This window comes from Balaenoptera musculus, chromosome 13, assembly GCF_009873245.2.
Source record: "Balaenoptera musculus isolate JJ_BM4_2016_0621 chromosome 13, mBalMus1.pri.v3, whole genome shotgun sequence".
NCBI classification, from domain to species: domain Eukaryota; kingdom Metazoa; phylum Chordata; class Mammalia; order Artiodactyla; family Balaenopteridae; genus Balaenoptera; species Balaenoptera musculus.
This window is the reverse complement of record NC_045797.1, coordinates 74,960,120-74,981,033: the sequence shown is the minus strand read 5'-3', so window position 1 is coordinate 74,981,033 and position 20,914 is coordinate 74,960,120. Positions and strand designations below refer to the sequence as shown.

The 20,914-nt window shown below is 57.1% G+C and overlaps 1 protein-coding gene across 2 annotated transcripts in view; it reads right to left on the bottom strand.

The window, feature by feature from the left end:
• Positions 1–7,039: 7,039 nt before the first annotated feature.
• The window catches only part of HS1BP3 (HCLS1 binding protein 3), a 36,178-nt gene continuing 22,303 nt past the window's right edge, over positions 7,040–20,914 (bottom strand). The window contains exons 5-7 of one of the 2 annotated variants that reach the window (XM_036873914.1): positions 15,255–15,415; positions 13,711–13,846; positions 7,040–9,355 (exon numbers count right to left, since the gene is read on the bottom strand). In XM_036873914.1, coding sequence (XP_036729809.1) covers positions 9,082–9,355; positions 13,711–13,846; positions 15,255–15,415 — 571 coding nt within the window. In that variant the 3' untranslated portion in view covers positions 7,040–9,081. Of the gene's footprint in view, positions 9,356–13,179; positions 13,395–13,710; positions 13,847–15,254; positions 15,416–20,914 lie in introns of those variants that run through there. The other variant, XM_036873915.1, reaches the window with a different exon arrangement.

Below are 20,914 nucleotides of genomic sequence, written 5' to 3'. Positions count from 1 at the left end.
TTGGACAAATGTATGATGACATGTATCCACATTATAGAATCATACACAGTATTTTCACTGCCCTAAAAATCTTCTCTGCTCCACTTACTCATCCCCTACCTCCCAGCCCCTGGCAACCAGTGATCCTTTTACTGTCTCTGTAGTTTTGCCTTTTCCAGAATTTCATAAAGTTAGTATCATTGAGTAAGCCATCTTTTCAGGCTGGCTTCCTTTACTTAGCAATATGCATTTCAGGGCATGTTATGTTTTTTTTCGTGGCTTGATAGCTCATATATTTTTAGTGCTGAATAATATTCCATTGTCCGGATGTACTATTGTTTATTCATCCATTCATATACTGAGGGACATCTTGGTTGCTTCCCAGTTTTGGAAATTATGAATAAAGCTGCTATAAACACCTCTGTGCAGGTTTTTGTGTGGACGTAAGTTGTCAACTCATTTTGGTAAATACTAAGGAGCATGATTGCTGGATTGAATGGTAGAAGTATATTTACTTTTGTACTGTGGTTCCTTTTTCAACAGCTTTATTTAGGTAGAATTTACAATAAAATCTCCCCATTTTAAGGGTAAAGTTCAATGAGTTTTTTTTATAGTCATGCTCAAATTTTAGAATATTTCTGTCACCTCAGAAAGTCTCCTCATGTCTCCTTGGAGTCATTCTTCCCTCTCCCCTACCCAGCCCCAGCCCCTGGCAACCGTTGATCTGCTATAGTTTTGCCTTTGCTAGAATTTCATATAAATGGACTCATACAGTATATAGTAACCATGTTTTGAGATCCATCTGTGTCATTATATCTACTAGTAGTCTCCTCCCCATTTGCTGAGTACTGTTGCACCGTATGGACGTAACTGCTGGTCTATCCGTTGCCTAGTTGATGGATATTTGGGTTGTTTCCTTTGGCTGGGGGTGAGGGCTGTTTTGAATAACGTTGCTATGAACATTTGTGTATAAGCCTTTGTGGGCGTGGCTTCTTTTCAAAGCGGGTGCTGGACACCCTCTGCCCCACTGCGGCCCGGAGTGAACAGGGGGTGATGAGACGTTGGAGCAGGCCCAAGGCGAAAGAGGAAGGGACATGAGTGCTGAGGCACCTCACACCCTCCTCACAGTCCCGTCAGGCCACAAGGCTGCCAGAAAACTCTCCTTGACCTTCCCTTCCCAGCTCCGCCCCGCCAGTTGCTCTGAACAAAAGGTCAGGGGTCGGGAGAGGGAAGCGTGGTGTTTATTTCCTTGTCTCCATGGTGCTGGGAGAGCTGCACCAGGTCTGGAGTGTGGGGGGCTGCTGGGATGAGCTCCCTGGGGCCACAGCCCCACTGGTGTTATTAGGAATATTCAACAGAAGGACATCTTTTTCAGTAGCTCGTTTCCGGCAATTTCCACCTTCCTTAATCTTCCACGGCCCATCCAGATCTAGGGCCCTGGTCACCTCCCTGGGGCCCCAGACACCAGGCCCCTCAGCGCCAGGGCCCTTTAGTGGGTCTCCGATGGTTTTGCACGTGTCATCTCTCGTGATCCCCACCCCGTGAGGCAGCAGGAGCAGGCTGTGTTCGCTCTCTCTGCACACCTCCGCTCAGAGAGGCCGAGAGGTTGACATAGAGTGACCCGCCCTCACACATGAGCCCCCGGCGGCTTCCCTTTCTACCCAAAGGTCCGGCTCTCAGTCTTAGATCAAGAGAGGAATCCTAGAATTCCTCACAGCACAATAAACAACTAACAACTCAATGGAATTTTGATTATTCACATATAATGTGTACCAGGTACTGATCAAAGAACTTTACAAATATTAATTAATTTTCTCCCTATAACTACCCTAATGAAGCAGGTACAATTATTATCCTCATTTTATAGGTGAGGAAACTGAGGCACAGAGAGAGTAAGTAACTGGCCTGGAGCCACACAGCGAGGAGGCTGGAGAGCCAGGGGTTGGCCCACCCTTCCAGGCGCTGCCCTCTGCTGCCCAAGGATCTTTTATTTGTTTGTTTCATTTTCCAGTCATTAATTTTCTTAACAGTTTTATTGGGGTAGAATTTAATGGTATAATTTAAAATTCACCCACGTAAAGTGTACAATTAAGTGATTTCAGTAAATTTACAGAATTGTGCAACTATTACAACAAACCAATTTTAGAACATTTCCCCATCCCCTCCCCAGCCCAAAAAAAGATCCTTTGTGTCCATTGGCCACTGTTTCAACCTCCAACCGAAGGCAACTACTAATCTACTTTCTGTCTCTGTAGATTTGTCTTCTGGAAATTTCATATAAATAGAATTACGCAATATGTGGTCTTTTGAGTCTGGCTTCTTTCACTCAGTGTAATGTTTTTGAGGTTGATCCGTGTCGTAGCATGTGTCAGCACGTCATTCCTTTTTGCTGCTGTATAATATTCCACTGTGTGCCTATGCCGCATTTTATTTATCCAGTCACTAGCTGATGGACTTTGTGGGTGTTTCCACTTTTTGGCCATGGTGGATAAAGCTGCTGTATTTGTGTACAAGTCTTTGTGTGGACATGTTTCCCTTTCTCTTTGGGTACATTCCTAGGAGGGGAAATGTTGGGTTGTATTGTAAATCTATGTTCAGCTTTTTAAAAAACTGCCAAACTTTTTACGCAAGGTGCTGCAGCATTTTCCATTCCCATGCCTGTGGCTTATATTATATAGAGAGTGAGGCCAGGGTGCCAATCCTAGGGCCACCCATACAACCAGACCGAGCCTAATTAGAGCCCTCAACTGTCTGGTCAGCAGAAGGAAGCCCTCAGAACAGCACTGGGTTGAGCTGAGCCTCTGCTGCTCCTGATGGTCCGAGAGGCAGGTAGACAAGAAGTTAGCTGTTCTACTTTCTACTCTAAAAATTGCCCTCTGGGACCGAGAGCACTTCTTAGCGGGAAATGAGACAAGTGGCTATTAAACCAAAAGAAAAAAACAGAAACACACAAATGGAGAAGCCAAGAGCAATCTTGCCAAGGGAAGAAAACCAACTTGAGAAGGCCGAGGCCTTGGGAGACCCCCTCGGGCGCCTGGGAGTTGGCCCACAGGTCTCACTCTCTGGAAGCCTTTTCCATCTTCCTCAGGGGCCCAGAGAGAGGATGGTGGGTGTCGGGGGGAGGGCAGACACCTGGGAAAGCCATCAGGCCACTCCTGAGCCAGGGCTCCGAGCAGGAGGCACTGTGGGTCCCCAGAAAGACCTCTAGAGCCCTGCGACCCTCCAGGGAGGGAGGCACAGCCCCCTGTCAGCCAGGACGGCTCTGAGCCCTGCTGAATCTCCATCTTGTGCTACATGTTGCTCTAAAGAGCCACTCTTACTAAGATTTGAAGTGAAGCGGTTTTGGCATTTCTGGTGGCAGCTGCAAATGAGAGGAATCTAACCCTGGCACCGGGTAAGTGTCCAACAACGGTACCTCCCTCCCAGCTCCCTCCCTGACCTGTCCCCTCCTCAGACAGGGTGTGGGGATGACAGGGTATTGCTGAAATACAAGCCCAAGGGAACACCACAGAGGCCATGGCATGGACAGGACAGAATGGCACACTGCCTGCCTCAGCTTACTCCTGAATCGCATCCACTCAGAACACAGGTAATCAGACCTTTTTGGAGCCTGCCATTGCCCTGGGGAAGGGTGTATAATGGCCCAGAGGTGTCAGGCCCTGGGGCTCCACCAGTCACATACTCAGAGTGTCCTGCTCCCGCCACTGGACACAAGCAATGTACAAAGTCCCGGGACTGTTGTTAGTGGTGGGGTGATTTTCCCAAATTTTGTATGATAACAAGGCCCCAAGACCACATGGTACCAGATGGCACCCAATAAGCCCGGAAGCTGATACAGGAGATATGAAAGTGATCACGTCTGCACTCGAGTAACTCAGCCTCCTCAAAGGTACCAGACCCTGAGGCACTGAACCGGGTGGAACAGTGTCCCCCCCAAATTCTTGTCCACATGGAACCTGTGAATGGGACCTTATTTGGGAATAGGGTCTTTGCAGATATAATTAAGGGAAAATGAGGTAATACTGGATTCGGGTGGTCCTAATCTAATGACTGGTTTACTTACAAGAACAGGGAAATTTGGACACAGGCACAGAAAAGACACAGAGGAGATGACTGTGTGAAGACAGAGGCAGAGGCTGGAGTGAGGCAGCTACAAGCCAAGGAACTCTCAGGATTGCCAGCAACCACCAGAAGCTGGAAGAAGCGAGTAAGGATTCTCCCCAGAGCCTTCAGAGAGAACATGGCCCCGCCAACATCTTGATTTTAGACTTCTGGCCTCCGGAAATGGGAATAAATTCCTGCTGTTTAAAGCCACCCAGTTTGTGGTACTTGCTACAGCTGCCTTAGGAAATGAACACAGTGACTAAGAGCCGGGGTCACGTTGCATGTAACACTGTATGTGCTGGGGGGGTGGGGGCAGAGGGGGAGGGGCAGAGAGGGCTGCGTGGGAGGAGGTGCTTTTCCTAGTTGTGTCTGCTGCTTGGGCAGGAGGCCCAAAGAACAGAACAGAACCTACAGTTCAGCGTGGCTCATGGTAGACCCGGCTTTGATGAATCATGTGTTATCATCTTTGTGTCCTCCGTCGTGCCTAGAACTGGTACTGCACCCAGAGGTGCTCAGGAAACATTCATTGGCCAGGCTGGCCTGGTCTCTCTTGCCCTGTGTCTCTTGAGCACCAGAGCTGTGCCGCCTACACAGTCCTTGCCACCCGCTGCTTTGCCCTGTATTGTTCATGCACTTTTCTTGCTCCTTGTATGCACTTATTCACCAAACTGATTGATGCCCAAGCACAATGGGGAGCTTCTAGACCAGAAGGGCTGACCTGCATTTTTCACTACGCCTCACCCACCTGATTCCCCGTGTTCCACATGTCATGGTGCCTGCACACAGTAGGTGCCATTCAATGCTTAGTGTTTCTGGATGAGTTCAGCATGTGAAGAAACAGACGGGATTGGCTGGCTGGGCTGGAGAAAGCTACCCCAGCTTTACTAAAAAAGGAATTTAGAGGCTGCTGCTATTTGCTGAATTAGCAGAGAAGCATCGGCACCTCTGAAAGTTGTCAATAGGGATTCCTGCTTACTGGGGCCATGCGCTGAGCCCATAATCCCCGCTCCAGAAGTGCGGCTTTATCCTGAGTGTGACCTGAGAAGTGAAATCCCTCGGCTCTCACTGGCGGCCAGAGCCGTGTTAAACCAGAACCAGAGGTCAGCCACGAGAGGGATGAGCACGTGTGCTCCAGGTTGTACGCACCATGCTGCACACCTGGGGCCCCTTCACCATGTCGTACGTAGCACAATACCTGGAAGTCAATGTCAGTGCCCGGGGCTGCAGGCGAGGCTGGGCTGAAGCTGGCAGCGCCTTCTGACCACGCCTCCTCAGCCTGCCACATCTCACTAGCACGCAGCTTGTCCTGGGCAGGGCTCCCTCTGGGATGAACTGTAGTGACCAGCCCAAGGAAAGTCCTTCAGGCACGAATAGGACGTTACAGCCTACCTGGCCCTTCACGTGAACCCAGGGAAGTCTCTTCACTCGGCACTGCAGGGTGAGGGGACATCAGATAGCCGAGCTGGACCGGAACCTAGATCCCTCCAGGCCCACGGAGCCTGGTCCTTTGGTCACCTACCCCCAACCGTGAGGCCTCAAGGGAACTGTTTAAGTGATGAGGGTTTGCACTGAATGGCACCATCCACAATTTGACACTGAAAGGTCATCCACTCAAAGGGGCTCTGAGTGTTGAGCACGCCTGCTCTGGGCGGCCTTCAACCCACACAAAGACCCGGCAGCACTGGTCCAGCCAGGGCCACCATCCAAGGGACGTGTTGGTAGCTCTTCTCCCTTCTCCCGTCCGCGGGATATGCTCACCTGGGCAGCTGGTGAGCTGGAGAGCCGAACGTGACTTTCCACGCCAGGTCTCCCCAGAGACAAAGGAAAGCCTAACACCACACGGACTGTACCGACAACACCAAGCTGGCAGCTGGGCATGAGGGCCATAGGGCCCCCAAATCACCTGGACCTCTGCTGCCTCACCTGCGTCTGGTGTGAGGGCTTGAGCCTCGGGGCAGCCCCAGAGCACACAGAGGCAGGCTGGGTTCCAGACTTGTGGCACTGATACGGTCATGGGACACCAGAGTGTGGAAGGGTGGGTTCCCTCAGCGGAGCTCGCCTCCCGGCCCGGCCGGGACAGACGCTAGGATGGGGACTTTCCAGGAGAACCGGCTGGAGTTCCCGGCTTCCTGAGAGGAAAAACGGGGGATGGGAGCGGGGCCCCCAGAGCAGCCGGCACATCCTGCCCACGGGGCCCACACAGCTGCAAAACGAACAAATGCTGCCCCCAGTGAACCTCACTTCCCTTCCACGGTGCACTCTCCGCTGCAGGCTTGTGGGCTGCGTGGTCCTTCTCAGAACGACCCAACTGCTTGTCCTTGGGAGCCAAGACCCCCATCTGAGCTCAGCTGTGAGCTCCAAAGCCGAGTGGTGAGGGAGGCCAGCATGGGCTCGCAGACTGCGCTGCACGGGGCTCCCGGGGACCCATTTCTAGTGCTCTGGGGGATGTCGGCTTGCAGAGCCGTCTGCTAAGAACCTCTGGGTCCCGGGCAGGAAGCAGCATCTCAGAATCTGACCCTGGCAGGAGAGCGGAGGCTAGGACAGGTTCGGATACGGATGGACGGGTTTATTCGGCGGGGCTGTCTTGTGTCAAAGCTGAAAGGACTTCAAGGCCAGTTCAAGCCTAGACCAGTCCCTACCCTGAGGAGACAGAGGTGAGGTCTGGAGAAGGGAAAAGTCCGCTTTCCAAACAGGTCCTGGCTGAGCAGTTACTGACCGATGATGACCCCACGAGGCCGGGGCTTCTGGCCCCTCTGCCTCAGCTCACACAGTGGAATCCTCCCTCTGCCCTCGCCCTGCCCTATCCAGCAGCAGCCTGGGAGGCCTGGCATACCCCAGGTCCTTCGAGGGAAGCGCCCTTGTGGAGCCCCATCAGCCCGGGGCTGTAAAGACAGTGCCGCACATTGTCCCCCATCAGCCCGGGGTCAGAAAAGGTCGCCACTAACAAATGCGGGAGTGAGCCACTGACACGGACTTTATTGGATGACCGGATGCCACAGATTGGCCGGTGGGGCACAGACGTGCAGCGCCGCGGAGCATCAGTATCTCTGCTGAGGGGTCCGAGTGCCAGGCCGCCAGGGGGGAGGCCGGGCTAGCAGTGGACAAAGCCACACCGGAGTGGCAGCTTCCACCTGTGACCCCCCCACCAGAGGACCAGCCCCCCACGGGCACCTGCCAGCTGCACCCTCTCTCCTATGTCGCACGCTGGGGGCGGAGGAGCCAGGGAGGGAGGGGCCCAGAGGAGAGAACAGGGAGGAGAAAGAGGCCACGGCAGCCCATCACCTCACCACCTGCTCCTCCCCTCGGAGGCCTTCCTGCGGTCAGCAAGGGTGCGGACCCCAGCGTGGCGTGCGGGTGTGAAGGCCTGGCAGTGAAAGAGAAGAGGGGCGGCTTGTGCTGGGGGCTGAGGCTGTCCCGAGCCAGCTCAGGGCCCCAGGGAGGCTGTCCGCGGGGCCCAGACAAGGCAGAGGGGGCGGAGGAACTAGGCTCTCAGTCCCCGGAGCCGCCTATTTCCTCTCACGCTGGCACCAGTGGAGGGGAAGGGGGATGGCCTTTTCGGGACTGGACAGCTGACGAGGTGCGTGAGATGCGGGACAGACCAGACTGAGCGCTCCCACCCGCCCTGCAGGTCCTGGCACTGGGCAGCGGGTGCTAGAGACTCTGAGGGCAGCAAACACCGGCCTGGCTCAGGCAGAATCCCTGAGGGATCAGGGTTGGCTCCTGGCCCCGACTGGGAACGGCCTGGGGTCCTAATCCCAAATCCTCCTTCCAACCCTCTCTGTCAAGCAGCACAACCCAAGGGACAACAGCGGTTGCATTTTCTTAAAAACCTGTGTTTCCTTAAAAGCTAATTCTGAACATGAAGACTATATCAAAAAAAGAGGCATTCTTTGCTCCATTAAACATCACTCATTCACTGAGTTTCCTGAGCACTGCACCATGCTCAGACCCGCATGCCGGGGCAAGGGGGTCAGGGAGAAGTCTAAGGCACTGGCCCTGCCCGGCACAGGGCTCCTTCTCCCGGGAAGGAGGCTCCCACTGGGGGAAGGCCAGTGAGCAAATCCAGACCCTGAGGACAGGGAAGGCCTGGCAGCATCCACTGCTGGACAGACGGGGCCCTTCAAGTAGCGGCCAAAGAGCATCCAGCGCAGGCCTGCCGTGAGAAGGAGGGGCACCTCAGCCACAGGTGTCCCTGAAGGATGCACGGACAATTGTGCTCAAAGCTGTAACGGTGGACATCGGCCCTATGGCCAGAGTCCCAAGAAGGCCGTGGTCTGGCCAGGCCTTCCCTAGGAAAGGAAGAGAGAGGAAGACATGGGGATTGTCAGGCCATCTACACACCAGAGGCAGGGCTGGGCCTGACGTCTCCCTTGAGCTTCGACACTTGGGAAGGCACCGTGCTTAGCACCTGGTAACCCGAGGTGGCTCGGCCACCCCACCTAGCCAGGCTCTCCTAGGCACCCACTCAGCATCCCTCTCCTGGGGACCCTCCCAGGGCCTGCAAGCCTCCAGGAGCCACGGTGACTAGAGACTCCAGACTGGCTTGGCATGGAGACCCCCACCCAAACCCCAAGTTTGGCCAGGCCCCCCCTCCCGTGCTGGGGCTGGCAGAGCCGGTGGGCACAAGTGGGCACAAAGTTTCCCACCCCGAGTGGAGCCTCCCTGGCCCCCCGCGCTCCCAGTCTCATGACATCCTGGGGGCTGGGCTCCTGGTTAGCAAGGCATCCCCACGTGCTCTCCCCTCCACATCCACATGGCTGAGACAATTTAGGCTCCAATTCCTATAGTGACCTTGCTCTCTGCATCTTGCAGGATTCCATGAACCCACAGGCCTGAGAAAAAGGAAGAAGGCAGTACAGGGGTCCTATGACCCAGGCTTCCACCCTCCCTCCCTTGGGAATAGAGGTTCTGGCCCCACAGGTCCAAATCTGCACCTCATTACGTGCACCTCCACAGGAGAGTCCGCTGGCTCAGGAACAGCACAGGGCTTGGGGGTGGTCAGAAGAGGCTGGGGGCAGCCTGGCCAGGCGCGTCGTGGTCCCGGATGTACTGTAAGATGTCCGTCTCGTCCATGGCTTGGATCTGCTGCTGCTTCTGCTGCTGCTTCTGCTGCCTGGCCAAAGCCTCAGATGAACCCGCTCTGGGGGGAACAGCTGGTTTTCTGAGTAGCGCTGGCTTAGCTGCCACTGGAGGCTTGGGCTTGGGCTGGGGCTGAAGCTGGGGTTTGGACTCAGCCCCCAGGTTCAGAATCTGGTCCAAGTCCTCTTCGACTCTAGAGAACCAGAGGGAGAAGCCCTGAGCACAATCTCCTGCAAAAGGGACAAGGTGCCCCCTGCCAAGGCAGGCACCCCTGCAGGGCACCAGGCTCGGTCCCCCTGCCTCCCAGCCTCGCCCTTCCACCCATCCGCCCCCAGGGAGGAACTGAGGGGCAGGGCTCTCCTTCCCTGCAACCCCGCAGCCCAGCGGGAGCAGAGCCGGCCCCTTGGCAGCCTCTGCAGGACTGTTTTTTGGGTGACCCCAATCCAGACAAGCTGGCTCCTTTAGGTGACTTTTCCTTCAACCCTTCAATAAATAACAGTAACAGCTGCCACATACGGAGCTCCTGCTCTGGGCCACGCACTTTAGACCCATTGTCTTTTTCTATCCTCAACAACCCTTGGGGAGGTATAGCACAATCCTCACCCTGCAGATGCGGACGCTCAAGTCCTGGAGGCCGAGCCACCTGCCTGAGGTGAAAGCATGTGGCCGGCCTGAGTTGGAACCAGTAAGTCTGACTTGAGACGCTGGGCTCTCATCCAGGCCAAGTTCAGCCAGAGAAAGAATGAATGAGGGGCTCTAAGCCATCGTGGGGTGGGGTCTGCCGGCCCACAGTGTCCCCTGGTGGGCCACCCGGGCGTTCGTTAGACACGGCCCACCGAGGGCTGAAGCCAGCCTCGGCCATCACCCACCAAGACTCCGCCACGCCCCGGACCTGACAGCCTGTTGGTGGAACTGAAGGGCGCAGCAGTGCGACGGTCACACAGGACCAGCCCAAGTCCCGAATAGCAGGAAAGAAAGGCAGCCCCGCTCTGCCCTCTGCCCGAGGGAGCTCTTGCTGCCAGCTCCTTGTGCAAGGACTCAACTCCTGCAGACCAGATGCACAGCGAAAAGACCCATTCAACCCATCCCCCGACCCGCCCACCCAATCAACGTTGGGCTGGGTACCTACCACGGCCAGCCTTTTCTGCATCCGTTAATTCATTTAGTAATCACAAGACACTGTCTGGTAGCAGATGTTAGCTCCATTTTACAGATGTGAAAACTGGGGCACAGAAAGATGAAGGGCCTGGCCTGGGGCCCACAGCTAGCTGGGGACAGGGGAAGGAGGGCAAAGGCGCTGCAGGCAGAAGACCGGGGGGCCTCGTGCAGGCCACTTGGCCTCTCCAAGCTTTGGCTTCCCATCTGCCAAATGGGAACAGCAGCATCACCCCACAGGGTTACAACCCCGCGTACAAAGACACGCGGTGCGGCAGGCGGAGTGCGGTTCCCTGCCTCATCCTGCTACTCCTTCAGTGGGCTCAGCCCACCCCACCTGCCTGGTCCTCCGTCTCCCTATCTGTGAACGGGCTCCAGCTCAGACAGCAGCACGGCTGAGTAAAGGCAGGAGCAGAGGGGAGGCACCTCTGGTCAGAACAACTCCCGGCACCACAGGGCCTGGCAGAGGTCTACATGAGGGTGGAGGTGCCCTTCCCGGGAAGGGCTGCCTGCCAGGTAGCAGCTACTGAAGGGGCAGTGGGTCACCCTGCCTGCTTCCTGGGTCAGCCTCCTGTGATGGGGCACAGACCCCAAGGGGAGAATTCAGAGCCTCCCACGGATGGCAGAGAAGTGAGCAAAAGGTGTCCCTCCAGACCCGGAGGGACCGGCCCAAGCCAGGCCTTGAAAGAGTGAGTTCCAGGCAACCCCAGGAGGCAGCACCCCGGGACAGGCTGCTCCTGGCAAGTTCAGCTCAGCTGTGTCCCCGCTCCCGCCAAGTGGCTGCCCTTCCTCGAGCCCCCCTGGGGCAGGTGCTGGCTTGTCCTGCATCCTCCACTGGAGGCTGGGTACCCAGGAAAAGCTCTGAGGGACTGAATTATCCTCAAACAGGGGCCCTTAGGGAAATAAAGCAGCAGCTAAAAGCTTGTGTCGGAGTTCAGGATTTATACTGCTTGGCAAAGCAATGACTCTTTGGAGCTAATCAGGAGCTGGATTTGCTCTGAGGTGGAAGGTGGGGCAGTCACACCCGGGATACAGGTGGCCACACAGCATCTCTTGCCAAGCACCCTATTTCCAACTGGGCTCCCTGAGTCACGGGTAAAAACAGGTCCCACTGACACAAGGTCCAGCTCCCCTCTCTTCCAGGCCCTGCACGTGTAAGATCAACCACCGAGGGGCTGGAGGGAGGTCTGAAGATCCCAGGTCCACTCCTCTTCCCCAGGTCCCTGCAGAACTTGACTAAAGACCAAAACTGGGGCCCCAGAGCAAGAGGGAACAGGGGCTTCTCAGACTCCAAACCCGGCTCAAATGCCCCTCCATGCTGCCTCAGGATGGCAGATGGCAGATGCCAGTGATGGAATGAAGGGGTGATGAAAGCACTGATGGATGAATGAACATTAGAAAGTTTATCATAAGGAAGCCCGATTACCGCCTGGATAGTCCCAGGACACGCACAAAGAAAAATAAAATACGGTTCCTCCTCTCAAGAGGGTAATTCTTTCTTTACCAGATGTCTGGTAGAGCAAAGGCAGGGTCGCAGGACTCACATTCTCTAAGGCAGTGACTCCCAGAGAGCCCTGTGGGATGTAGGAGGCCTTTCAAAGGAAAGGGTCCCGTGGACCAACTGGAACGTGAAATGCTGCGTAGCATTCCCCTTGAGCCACGCACGCCCACACACTAAAGGCTTGGGAAGTCCTGCTTAACCCGGCCATCTGGCCACAGAAAGCCTTTGAAGGCAACACCTTTCAAACCCCCCAAACCGGTGTTCCGCAGGACATGGGCTGGAAAGTGCCGGTGTAATGGATTTAATATAAACGATGCCCAAAGGTCCCAGTGGTTCTGCCCCGCTAGGACATGCTGAGTCCTGGAAACGGCAGAGGCTCCCCGGGGGCGGACCTGCTTCCCTGGGCCTCAGTGTCACCCCGAAGCACATAACAACAGTCCCAGCTTCTCCCAGGGAGTACTGCTGCCTGGATGTCAGCGGTGAGGACACAGGGTGAGCGTGAACAGCTGCCAGGGGCCGCGGGGAGATGTAATGACAAGGAGCCGCCGCCGTGACTCAGGCTCGGCGGGCACTCGGAAGGCTAACAGCCCGCGGCTGCTAACGAGGGGGGGTGGTGACAGCCTCCGGGATCGCATGTCCAGCGCCACGTAACTGCTCCTGGAAAGACAGAGCTCAGAGTCCCGCAGACGGCCAGGCTCGGCCTGCCTCCTGGGGACACGGATGACGCGATGCAGGGACGCACAGCGTGCTGAGGAAGCAGTGGCACGAGCAGAAGCCCAGGGAGAGCCTGCCGGCCCCGCGGTGGGAGGCACAGCTGCCAGCCTCCCCTCCTCCAAGCGCTCAGAGTCCTGGAAGGGTGGGAGGACGGGACACAGGCAGGCTGACCTGGGTCCCAATCCCCGCCTGTCACCTGGGCGCTGGGGCCTTGGGCCAGTTACCTCTCCCACCCTCCATTTTCCGTAAAAAGGAGAAAATAGCACCTACGTGGAGGGTGAGGGTGGGAGGCAGTGCTGCTGTGAGGATTAAATAAGATAACATGTAAAGAGCCCAGCATACTGCCTGACACACAGCACACACCTCGCGGCGGTCAGGTGTGCACATGTTCTGTCAGTCGACCTCCACATAACAGACTACGCCTCGCTCTCCCCTCCATAAGGCCTGCCGATGGGTATCTGCCACTGCCCAGAAAATCTGCACTTTGCTCCCCCCACGTGAGCTGCGTGCTACCAAGCGTCAGTTTTATATATCTGTTCCCAAACCTGTTTATGCCGGTTACACTTGCTCGTGCAATTACATAACTTATTCTTTTTTTTTTAATTATTAGCACCTCTAATCATTATTTATTTATTTATTTATTTTTTGGCTGTGTTGGGTCTTCGTTTCTGTGCCAGGGCTTCCTCTAGTTGTGGCAAGCGGGGACCACTCTTCATCGCGGTGCGTGGGCCTCTCACTATCGCGGCCTCTCTTGTTGCGGAGCACAGGCTCCAGACGCGCAGGCTCAGTAGCTGTGGCTCACGGGCCCAGTTGCTCCGCGGTATGTGGGATCTTCCCAGACCAGGGCTCGAACCCGTGTTCCCTGCATTAGCAGGCAGGTTCTCAACCACTGCGCCACCAGGGAAGCCCAACTTATTCTTTATATACACTATTTGTACACATGAAGTCCTGTCTTTCTAGAACCTGCTGAGCTGCTGACAGCCCCGCACCCCACCCTTCCATCGCACCCCATCTGCTGCCTCCTGGTCAGCTCCCACCCACAGGCTCCTGCCTCTGAGGGGTCGGGATTCCCTCCCTCGGAGCCCAAGGAAGGTGAAGTGCCCCCAGACTGGGGGGGTCCCTGGCTCTGTCCAGGCCACTCTCAGACCTGGTGAAGCAGCCCTGGGGACAGCTGGTACCTGGACAGCTCCTTGGAGGCCTCCCTGCAGCCTGGGCGGGACGTGGGTCCTCCACTCTCGGGGGCAGCTGGCAGCAGTAAGGGGTCACCCAGGGGCACGGCTCCGCCGAGGTCAGGATCGTCAAACAGTCTCAGGGCTGCGGAGGAGGCAGCAGCAGAGGGGTCAGAAGAAGCCCTAGCCTGTCCTCGGCTGCCTGCGGGGTGCAGGGTGGAGAGAGTCTGGCCCAACCTCCTGCCACAGCCAGCAGAGAGGGAGCAATATCGTCACTTCAGTCTGCAAGGCAGATTGCGGAAGTACCAGAGGAATGGGGCCACGTGGGGCAAGAGACAGGCGCTCACGGGGGCCTGCAGCCCTGGCCCCGCCTCCCTCCACGCTGGGCCAGAGCCACCTGATGGCACCCCTCCTGGTGCGGCCTCCCCACTGCTTTCAGGAGGAAACAGCCTCTTCAGCTCACACCCCAGGCTCCCCGTGGCCCCGGCCAGTTGGATCTCTTAGCTCAGCCCCCAGGGCTGCACCCCAGTCTTCCTACAAGCGCTCACGGAGCGCCAACCACCGGCCCGGGGCCGCCAGCTGTGGGATGCAGTGGTGAGCAGACGCGGCTCTGACCACAGCCTCTGCCTGCGAGGAGCCGGGGTCTACTCCCCACCCTCTCCCCACCTCCCCTGCTCAACGCTGCCCTTCGTGAAAGGTAACTGCAGCTTCTTCGCCTGGAACATGCTTTGTCAGCAGCCCTGGCAAACTCCGCTGACCTTTCAGGATCCAGCTCAGGTACAGTTCCTCTGCCTGACCCTCACCCAGGAAGCCTTCCCTGGGGTCCCCAAGGCACGGACGTCCTGCTCAGACCTGTTACAGGCCCAGGCCAGCCTCTAATGGTCAGGACATGTCCTGTCTCCCTCAGGGAGGCCCTGAGGCCAGAACTGTGATTCACTCATCCAGGTGTTCTCGGGCCCAGCACAGTGCCTGGCCGTCAGCGGGCGCCTGGTGCCGGCTGAATTAATGGGTGCCATCAGTTCCCTACCCTGGATGCAGACCCGGGCGGGGGTAGGAAGGGTCAGAACAGGGCCGGGTGTGGAAGTCCCAAGGCTGCTCAGCTTCCCTGTTCCAGCTCTGCACTGGGCCCTCCCTCGGGGTCTCTGCAGGGGACACAGAGCCTCTTGTCAGACTCCAAGTCACGCAGAGCCCCAGCAGGCCGGGGGCAGGCCAGCGTCCACTCTCCACCTGGTGCCCACATCTGGCTGCAGAGGTAACAGAGGTACTTCTACACCAGTCACAACCCACACTTTTCAAAGCAGCAAAGAAAACTACTCTTTGCTTCTGAGGGATGATTAGAATAAACATACAGCCCTGGAATGTTCCAGGCTATGGGGACACAAGGTGTGAGACTAGATTTCTCCAGCAGAAAATCTCCACTGACTGCATGTGCATCGTGTTAACACACGAGCCGTCCTGCTCATGTGTGGTGGGACCAAAGCCGCTCGCAGAGGTTGGCTGGGTCACCCGGGAGACAGCGAGAGTGAAAGGAACACCCCCGGGGCTCTACTTACAGTCCCTGGGGGGTGTGTCCTCTGCGGGGCTCCGGGGAGAGGGCTTCCTGCCCGGGCCAAAGAGCCCCTCGTCGGGGTCCACCTCCTCATCAAAGATGGAGAGACGGGGCAAGGGTTTGGGCTTCACGGCCACTTCCGGGCGTTTCTTGGGCTTCTTGGAGCTGGGGAATCACAGACAGAATTCGAGGTTAGTACCTCTCAAAAGAGCCCTGCCGGCCAGCCCGGGTGGCCTGGTCAGACCCACACAGGCACTGGGCAGGCTCGAGCTTGTGTCGCGAAGGAACATTCCAAGGAGTTGACAGTGAGGCGGTGACATGCTGCCACGGAAGCAGCGCAGCCCTGCGCCCAGGGAACGGCCACTGCGGGATGTGTGGGAAGAGCAGGAGGCTGTCTGCACGACACAGCTGACTGCAGACAACTCCAGCCCTGAAGGGCCGCAGGACGGGTCACAGGGCACAGGACGTGCCCTCCTTCCGGAGCTGCGAGGCCACACCACCTCAGCACCCCGGGGGCCGGGATCCGAGAGCCACCGCACAGCCGCTCGGACACAGGGATGGATGCACATGAGCCTGCAAACCTCAGGGCCTGGACCCAGGGGAGAACAGAAGGCAGCCTTGGTCAATGCTCCCTTGTTTCCCCACACACATCCCCCCTTCCCTTGAGCGGTCTAACCTCCGTCGTTCCAGAAAACACTTCAGTCCCACTGAGCAAACCTCACCTCCTTCAGGAAACCCCTCTGGCTACTCAGAGCCCCAATCGCCTCTGCACCCCTCGGGTCCCTTTACGTCTCATTCATCGACTGGCCAAGGTCCTGCTTTGGCCCAGACACTGCTGCGGGAAACCAGGAGGGGACTCGAGGAAGCTTCTGGGCCCCGGGAGGGCTTTATTTCCTGATCCGGGTGGTGGTTACACAGCGGACATGTCAGCCTTCAGGGACCTGAAGACTGCCGATCTACACACGTCACTGGAAGTTATAGCGCCAGTAAATAAACAAACTCGGTTTTATTTTAACAAGGTGATCCAACCCCTGCTGGTGGTGCCTAGATTAGCCATTTTAAGGTTCCTGCAAACAACAGAAATAAGCTTTTAACTGGAAGTGGGATTTCCGTGCGCCTGTCTGCCTGGAGGGCCATTCCACTGGACAGAAGTCACCAACTGAGCTCATGCTGGCGATACTATGCAGTTAAACCGCGCTGATACCACCGTAAACAACACACAGATTAACCAGCAGCAGATAAAAATAGCAGCAGGGCAGCCCTGGGTGTAGGAGGGCAGGGCGCTCAGAGGTGGCCATTCCCACGGTCTGGATTTAGATGTCTGCTAGAATTTCAGCCTCCCAGTGGAGGTGGCGAGACGCTAGGAAAGGTGAGGCTGCACCTGCTGGAAGGCCGCGGGACCAACACTCCTCGGCGCTCAGGGCGGAGGCCCCAGCGGGAAGATCTCTTTCAGGAGACAGGGAAATGGTGGTTCAAGAAGCTGGGTGTCTGCTCAAGGCCATACGGCAGGCAGGGCCAGGGACTCAATGGCCACACCCCAGTCCCTGCACTTTTGTCCATCTTGGGCACAAGCCAGATGGGCTCAGGCCACAGGCCACCAGGGCCACACCTCTGCTGTGGTGCCATCCCCAGGCCCTGCCTGTGGTGCTGGGCAAGGTGAAGGGAGCCTGGGCTTCTCCAGAAACTTCATCTGTGCTTCCTCACACATCTTAAGGAGTCAGAGTGTCCTGCTCTTCCTGGGATGTCTTCCCCTTCTGCTTCACAGACCAGGCAGAGCTGGTGCCACTCTAATGACCCCTAGTAAGTGGGTACCGACGAGGCCCTGGCCTTCGGGGCAGGCCAGCTGGAGACGGCCATAGCCAGCCGAGACCCGCTGAATGAGAACCCCAGCGGCAGGCCCCGGGAGCTGCTTGTGTCCCTGTGGACTCTGATGACCAGCCATGTTCGGGAGCCACCGGACCAGCCGGGGGCCTGCGGGCTCTGTCCCACGGCTGTCCCTCAATTACCCGTCGCAGCCGCCCTTTGCTTGGCTCTGCTCCTGCACCCAGCAGGGGCTGCAGCAGTGAAGGGCGGGGAGCCCCCAGCAGGGAGCTCACAGCCCACGTCCGCAGGTCCACCCAGCTCGGAACCAGAACCGGCAGCTCTGAAACCGCCCGTGGGGAAGGCACGCACACATCCTCCCCAGCAGACTGGCCCCCTGGGGCAGAGGCTGGGGGCTTCCCACCGACCAGAAATCAGAGGGAGCACAGAGAGAAGGGAGGGTCTGAAGAACAAAGGAAGTGAATGGACAGACGTGATTAATTATCTCTGGAGAAGCCAGGCAGAGATTTCAATGATTTCCCTTCTTGCACCTACTTCTGGTTCGGAGAGCACAAATTAGGCCTGGCTTTCCTGCTATGTGAGTTTTCCTCTCAAATCGGATGAATGTTCCTGTTTTTCTCCCTGGAGACATTTGTTATCTTCTGTGTCTTGAACTGAAATAAAGCGACTCTACAGCACATGGGGCTGCTCAGTCAGGCACCATCTGAACCCCACCCCGTTCCTCCCGGGCCATCCCCTGTCTCCCCGACTACCCCCGACCCGTCTCCAGGGGAGACAAAGAACAAGAAGAAACATGGAGCTTTGACGGCTGAAAGCCCCAGGGTCCTGTCCTGGTTAGCCCCAAATTCTGTCTCTGGGGACTCAGTAGTGTGCCTGGTCCAGAGCAGACGCTCAATAAATATTAGACGAAAGAACAGATGGATGGAGGGGTGGCGGAAGGATGGACAGACAGACGAACGGATAGATGGACGAACAGGGTGACAGTACATCTCTAATCCAGACTTATTTCTACCTCCTCCCCCCAGGGAGGGGGGAAAGGGAGTGAAGAGAGAGGGGCGGCCAGCATTGTCTCAGACAGAGGCCTTCCACCCCATGGCTCCTCCTCCAGGGATCTCGCAGGCACCCGAGCTGGTCTCTCCAGCAGCCCCTCGGCCCTCCCGTAAGAAAAGCTCATCCTTTCACTCGGAGTGACTTCTATGACCCAGCGCTTGGGAAGTACCTCCCACGGGCAAGAACCTGTGCTGGGTGATGAGGGCACAGAGGTGAGGAAGACCTGGCACTGTCCCCAGAAGCTCACAGCCGAGCAGGGTCACAGACATACACCCGTCATCACCACACAGGGCAATCATTCCGTGATAGCCGGAGCCCAGAGGAAGGAGCCAACCCAGCCCGAGGGCTTCCTAGGGGAGGTGGCGTAGAGGTGGGCAGTGACCTGGGGGGCTTAGGGCAGAAGACTGACACAGGCAGACAGACCCTCAATCTGTGAGGGGCTGCGGGACTGGGCACCACCGGGAACCCAGTGCCCCGTGGAAGCTTTGCTCCTGGGCCATGGAGGAGCGACCAGGGCCCGGACTAGGGAAAATGAGAGCAGGGAGGCCGTCAGAAGTCAAAGTGCTGATAAACGTGGACTGCTGAAGTGACCCGTGGGCAGAAGGGACAAGTTTAGGATGGTGCCAGATTCTGACTCAGGGACAGGACAGGCATTTCAATGTCAGGTGAGTCACTCAGACTCCAAGCCCGTTCCCTCCCCTCCCTCACACGTCGCGTGAACGTGGACTCAGACTGCACACACGGCTACGGTCCTGGCGCCCCCTCTGTCCCCCCTCAGCTCCTTTCCACCCGCACCCACCCAGCTGCCCGCAGGACACACCACCCAGCTCGGCTGTGCCCGCCACCAGCACACCTTCTGCACGGAGCCATAAAGGATGCCCCCCTTCTCCCTCCTCCAAAGGAAGGCTGGTACGATCAGACTCCTGTCACCAGGGATGGGGCAACTGAGCATCAAACAGTGGGGTCTGCAACGGACGGAACTGCAGCTCCCGACCTTGTGTGGGTTCCCGCACAGCACGGGTTACAGGAGGTCACGGGGGTGGGGGGGCAGTGGGGGGAGGTCCCTGGACGGGCACAGGCACATGGAACCGTGCTCCTGCAGTACACACGCGTGTGCACGCACAGACGCCAGCTTTCCTGCTGTGTGTGCCTGATAGAAGACAGATGTCCGGGCCAGGCCACATTGTGCAGGCGGGCGGGGAGCGCGCATGAGTGAGAGGCGGCAGGTGCCACAGCTGACAGCTCTGATAGGCCAAGGAGTGGCCCTGCTCCACGGGGCTCAGGCGGCTCTGGTGACAGGGATTGACACGAGAACGTCCTCCCCTCCGGCCACCCAGGGGGCTTGTGTCAGTGTTCCCAGATGCACCTGCCCCTGTGACAGGTCCCCGATGGGGACCAAGGGCCCAGGTCCTGAGTGCACTTGAGCTGCAGAGGCATCTCCTAGACTAACCAGAAGACGGTGGATCCTTCTGAAGCCAAGACTCACAGACAACATGACTGTTACCTTCAAAGCCAGGGTGATACTAAACCAGACAGGGAAATCAACTCTTTTCCAAACATGTAATGTTCCTGCTTCAAAATAAAGCACTTTTCATTTTTTAATCTTAAATTCACTTTTTTTTTTTCCATTAGCAAAAATTCTCAGAGTGCCAATAAATGAACTTGTGACATTCATTCCAGGACAATGTGATTTGCAGCAGCACTAGGCAACGGGCTTCCACCGTGACCCGATCACAAGAGTCACGCAAATCACGGAGGAGAGGCACTCACCCTGTGGGCCCACACCAGCCTCGCTGGGCCAGGGGATTCAGGGAAGCATCGGAGGAAGGATGAGCAGGGTTGGGAAAGCTGTGCTCCAGGCAGAGAGAAGACCCCTGTGAAAACACTGAGGTGGGAAGGGCTTGGTATGTTCAAGCGCCCAACAACTGGACGGCAGGTGCATGGAGGGAGGAGGGGGAGGGTCTGAGGGGACGTCGGGCCACAGCCCGCAGGGCCAGGGATGGGGGGATTCTGACCGGTCTCAGGGAGGACCCCCTGGAGGGGGATGTAGGAGAACCTGTGTACGACCCCAGGCCAGTCATTTCACTCTCTGAGTGTCTCCTTATCTGTTCAGTGGGAATAAGGAATGATCTGGAAGCTGCAAAGTGGAGCCCGTATGCTGCTGAGGTGGGCAAAGCAGAGGCCTGTGATCACAGGTGCTGCTTGAGGATGTCTAGCTCACATTGTGTTTCGATCCAACTGACTTCGTTCTGGGCTGTAAACAGTAAACTGGCCAGTCCAGGTAGCTGCCTTGGATGCCCATCATTTGCCGCTTTCCCAGAGTCACACTCTTGACAGCCCCAGCCTGACTCTCCAGGCCGCTGAGCCCCCCCACCCACCCACCCCGAGGGACCAGGACCTCAGGGACCTCTCTCTCTTCTCACCTTGTGGGGGATGACATTTCTCCTTCTCTGCACGGGGGTGGCCAAACGCTGCCCCTCACCTACCACGGCAGCAGCACCAAGAAACCAGGGCAGCCCGGCTGAAGGGGCTCTGCCACCCGTGGCTTGAAAGCAAAGCTCCCAACCCTGATCACACCCACAGCAGCCCCGACAGACTGTATGAACAAACAGGCAACCGCCAGGCCAGATATAAACAGAACCCACAACCTGCAGCCACCGGCCCAGGAAGCCGCACCGCAGTCTCTGCAGCTATGGCCCCAGTGGCCAGGCCTTGATCGGTAACTGCCAGCTTCCCTAGTCTTTACCTTGCTTCCCACTTATTAGGCCCAGCGACAGAGGCAAACATGCTCCC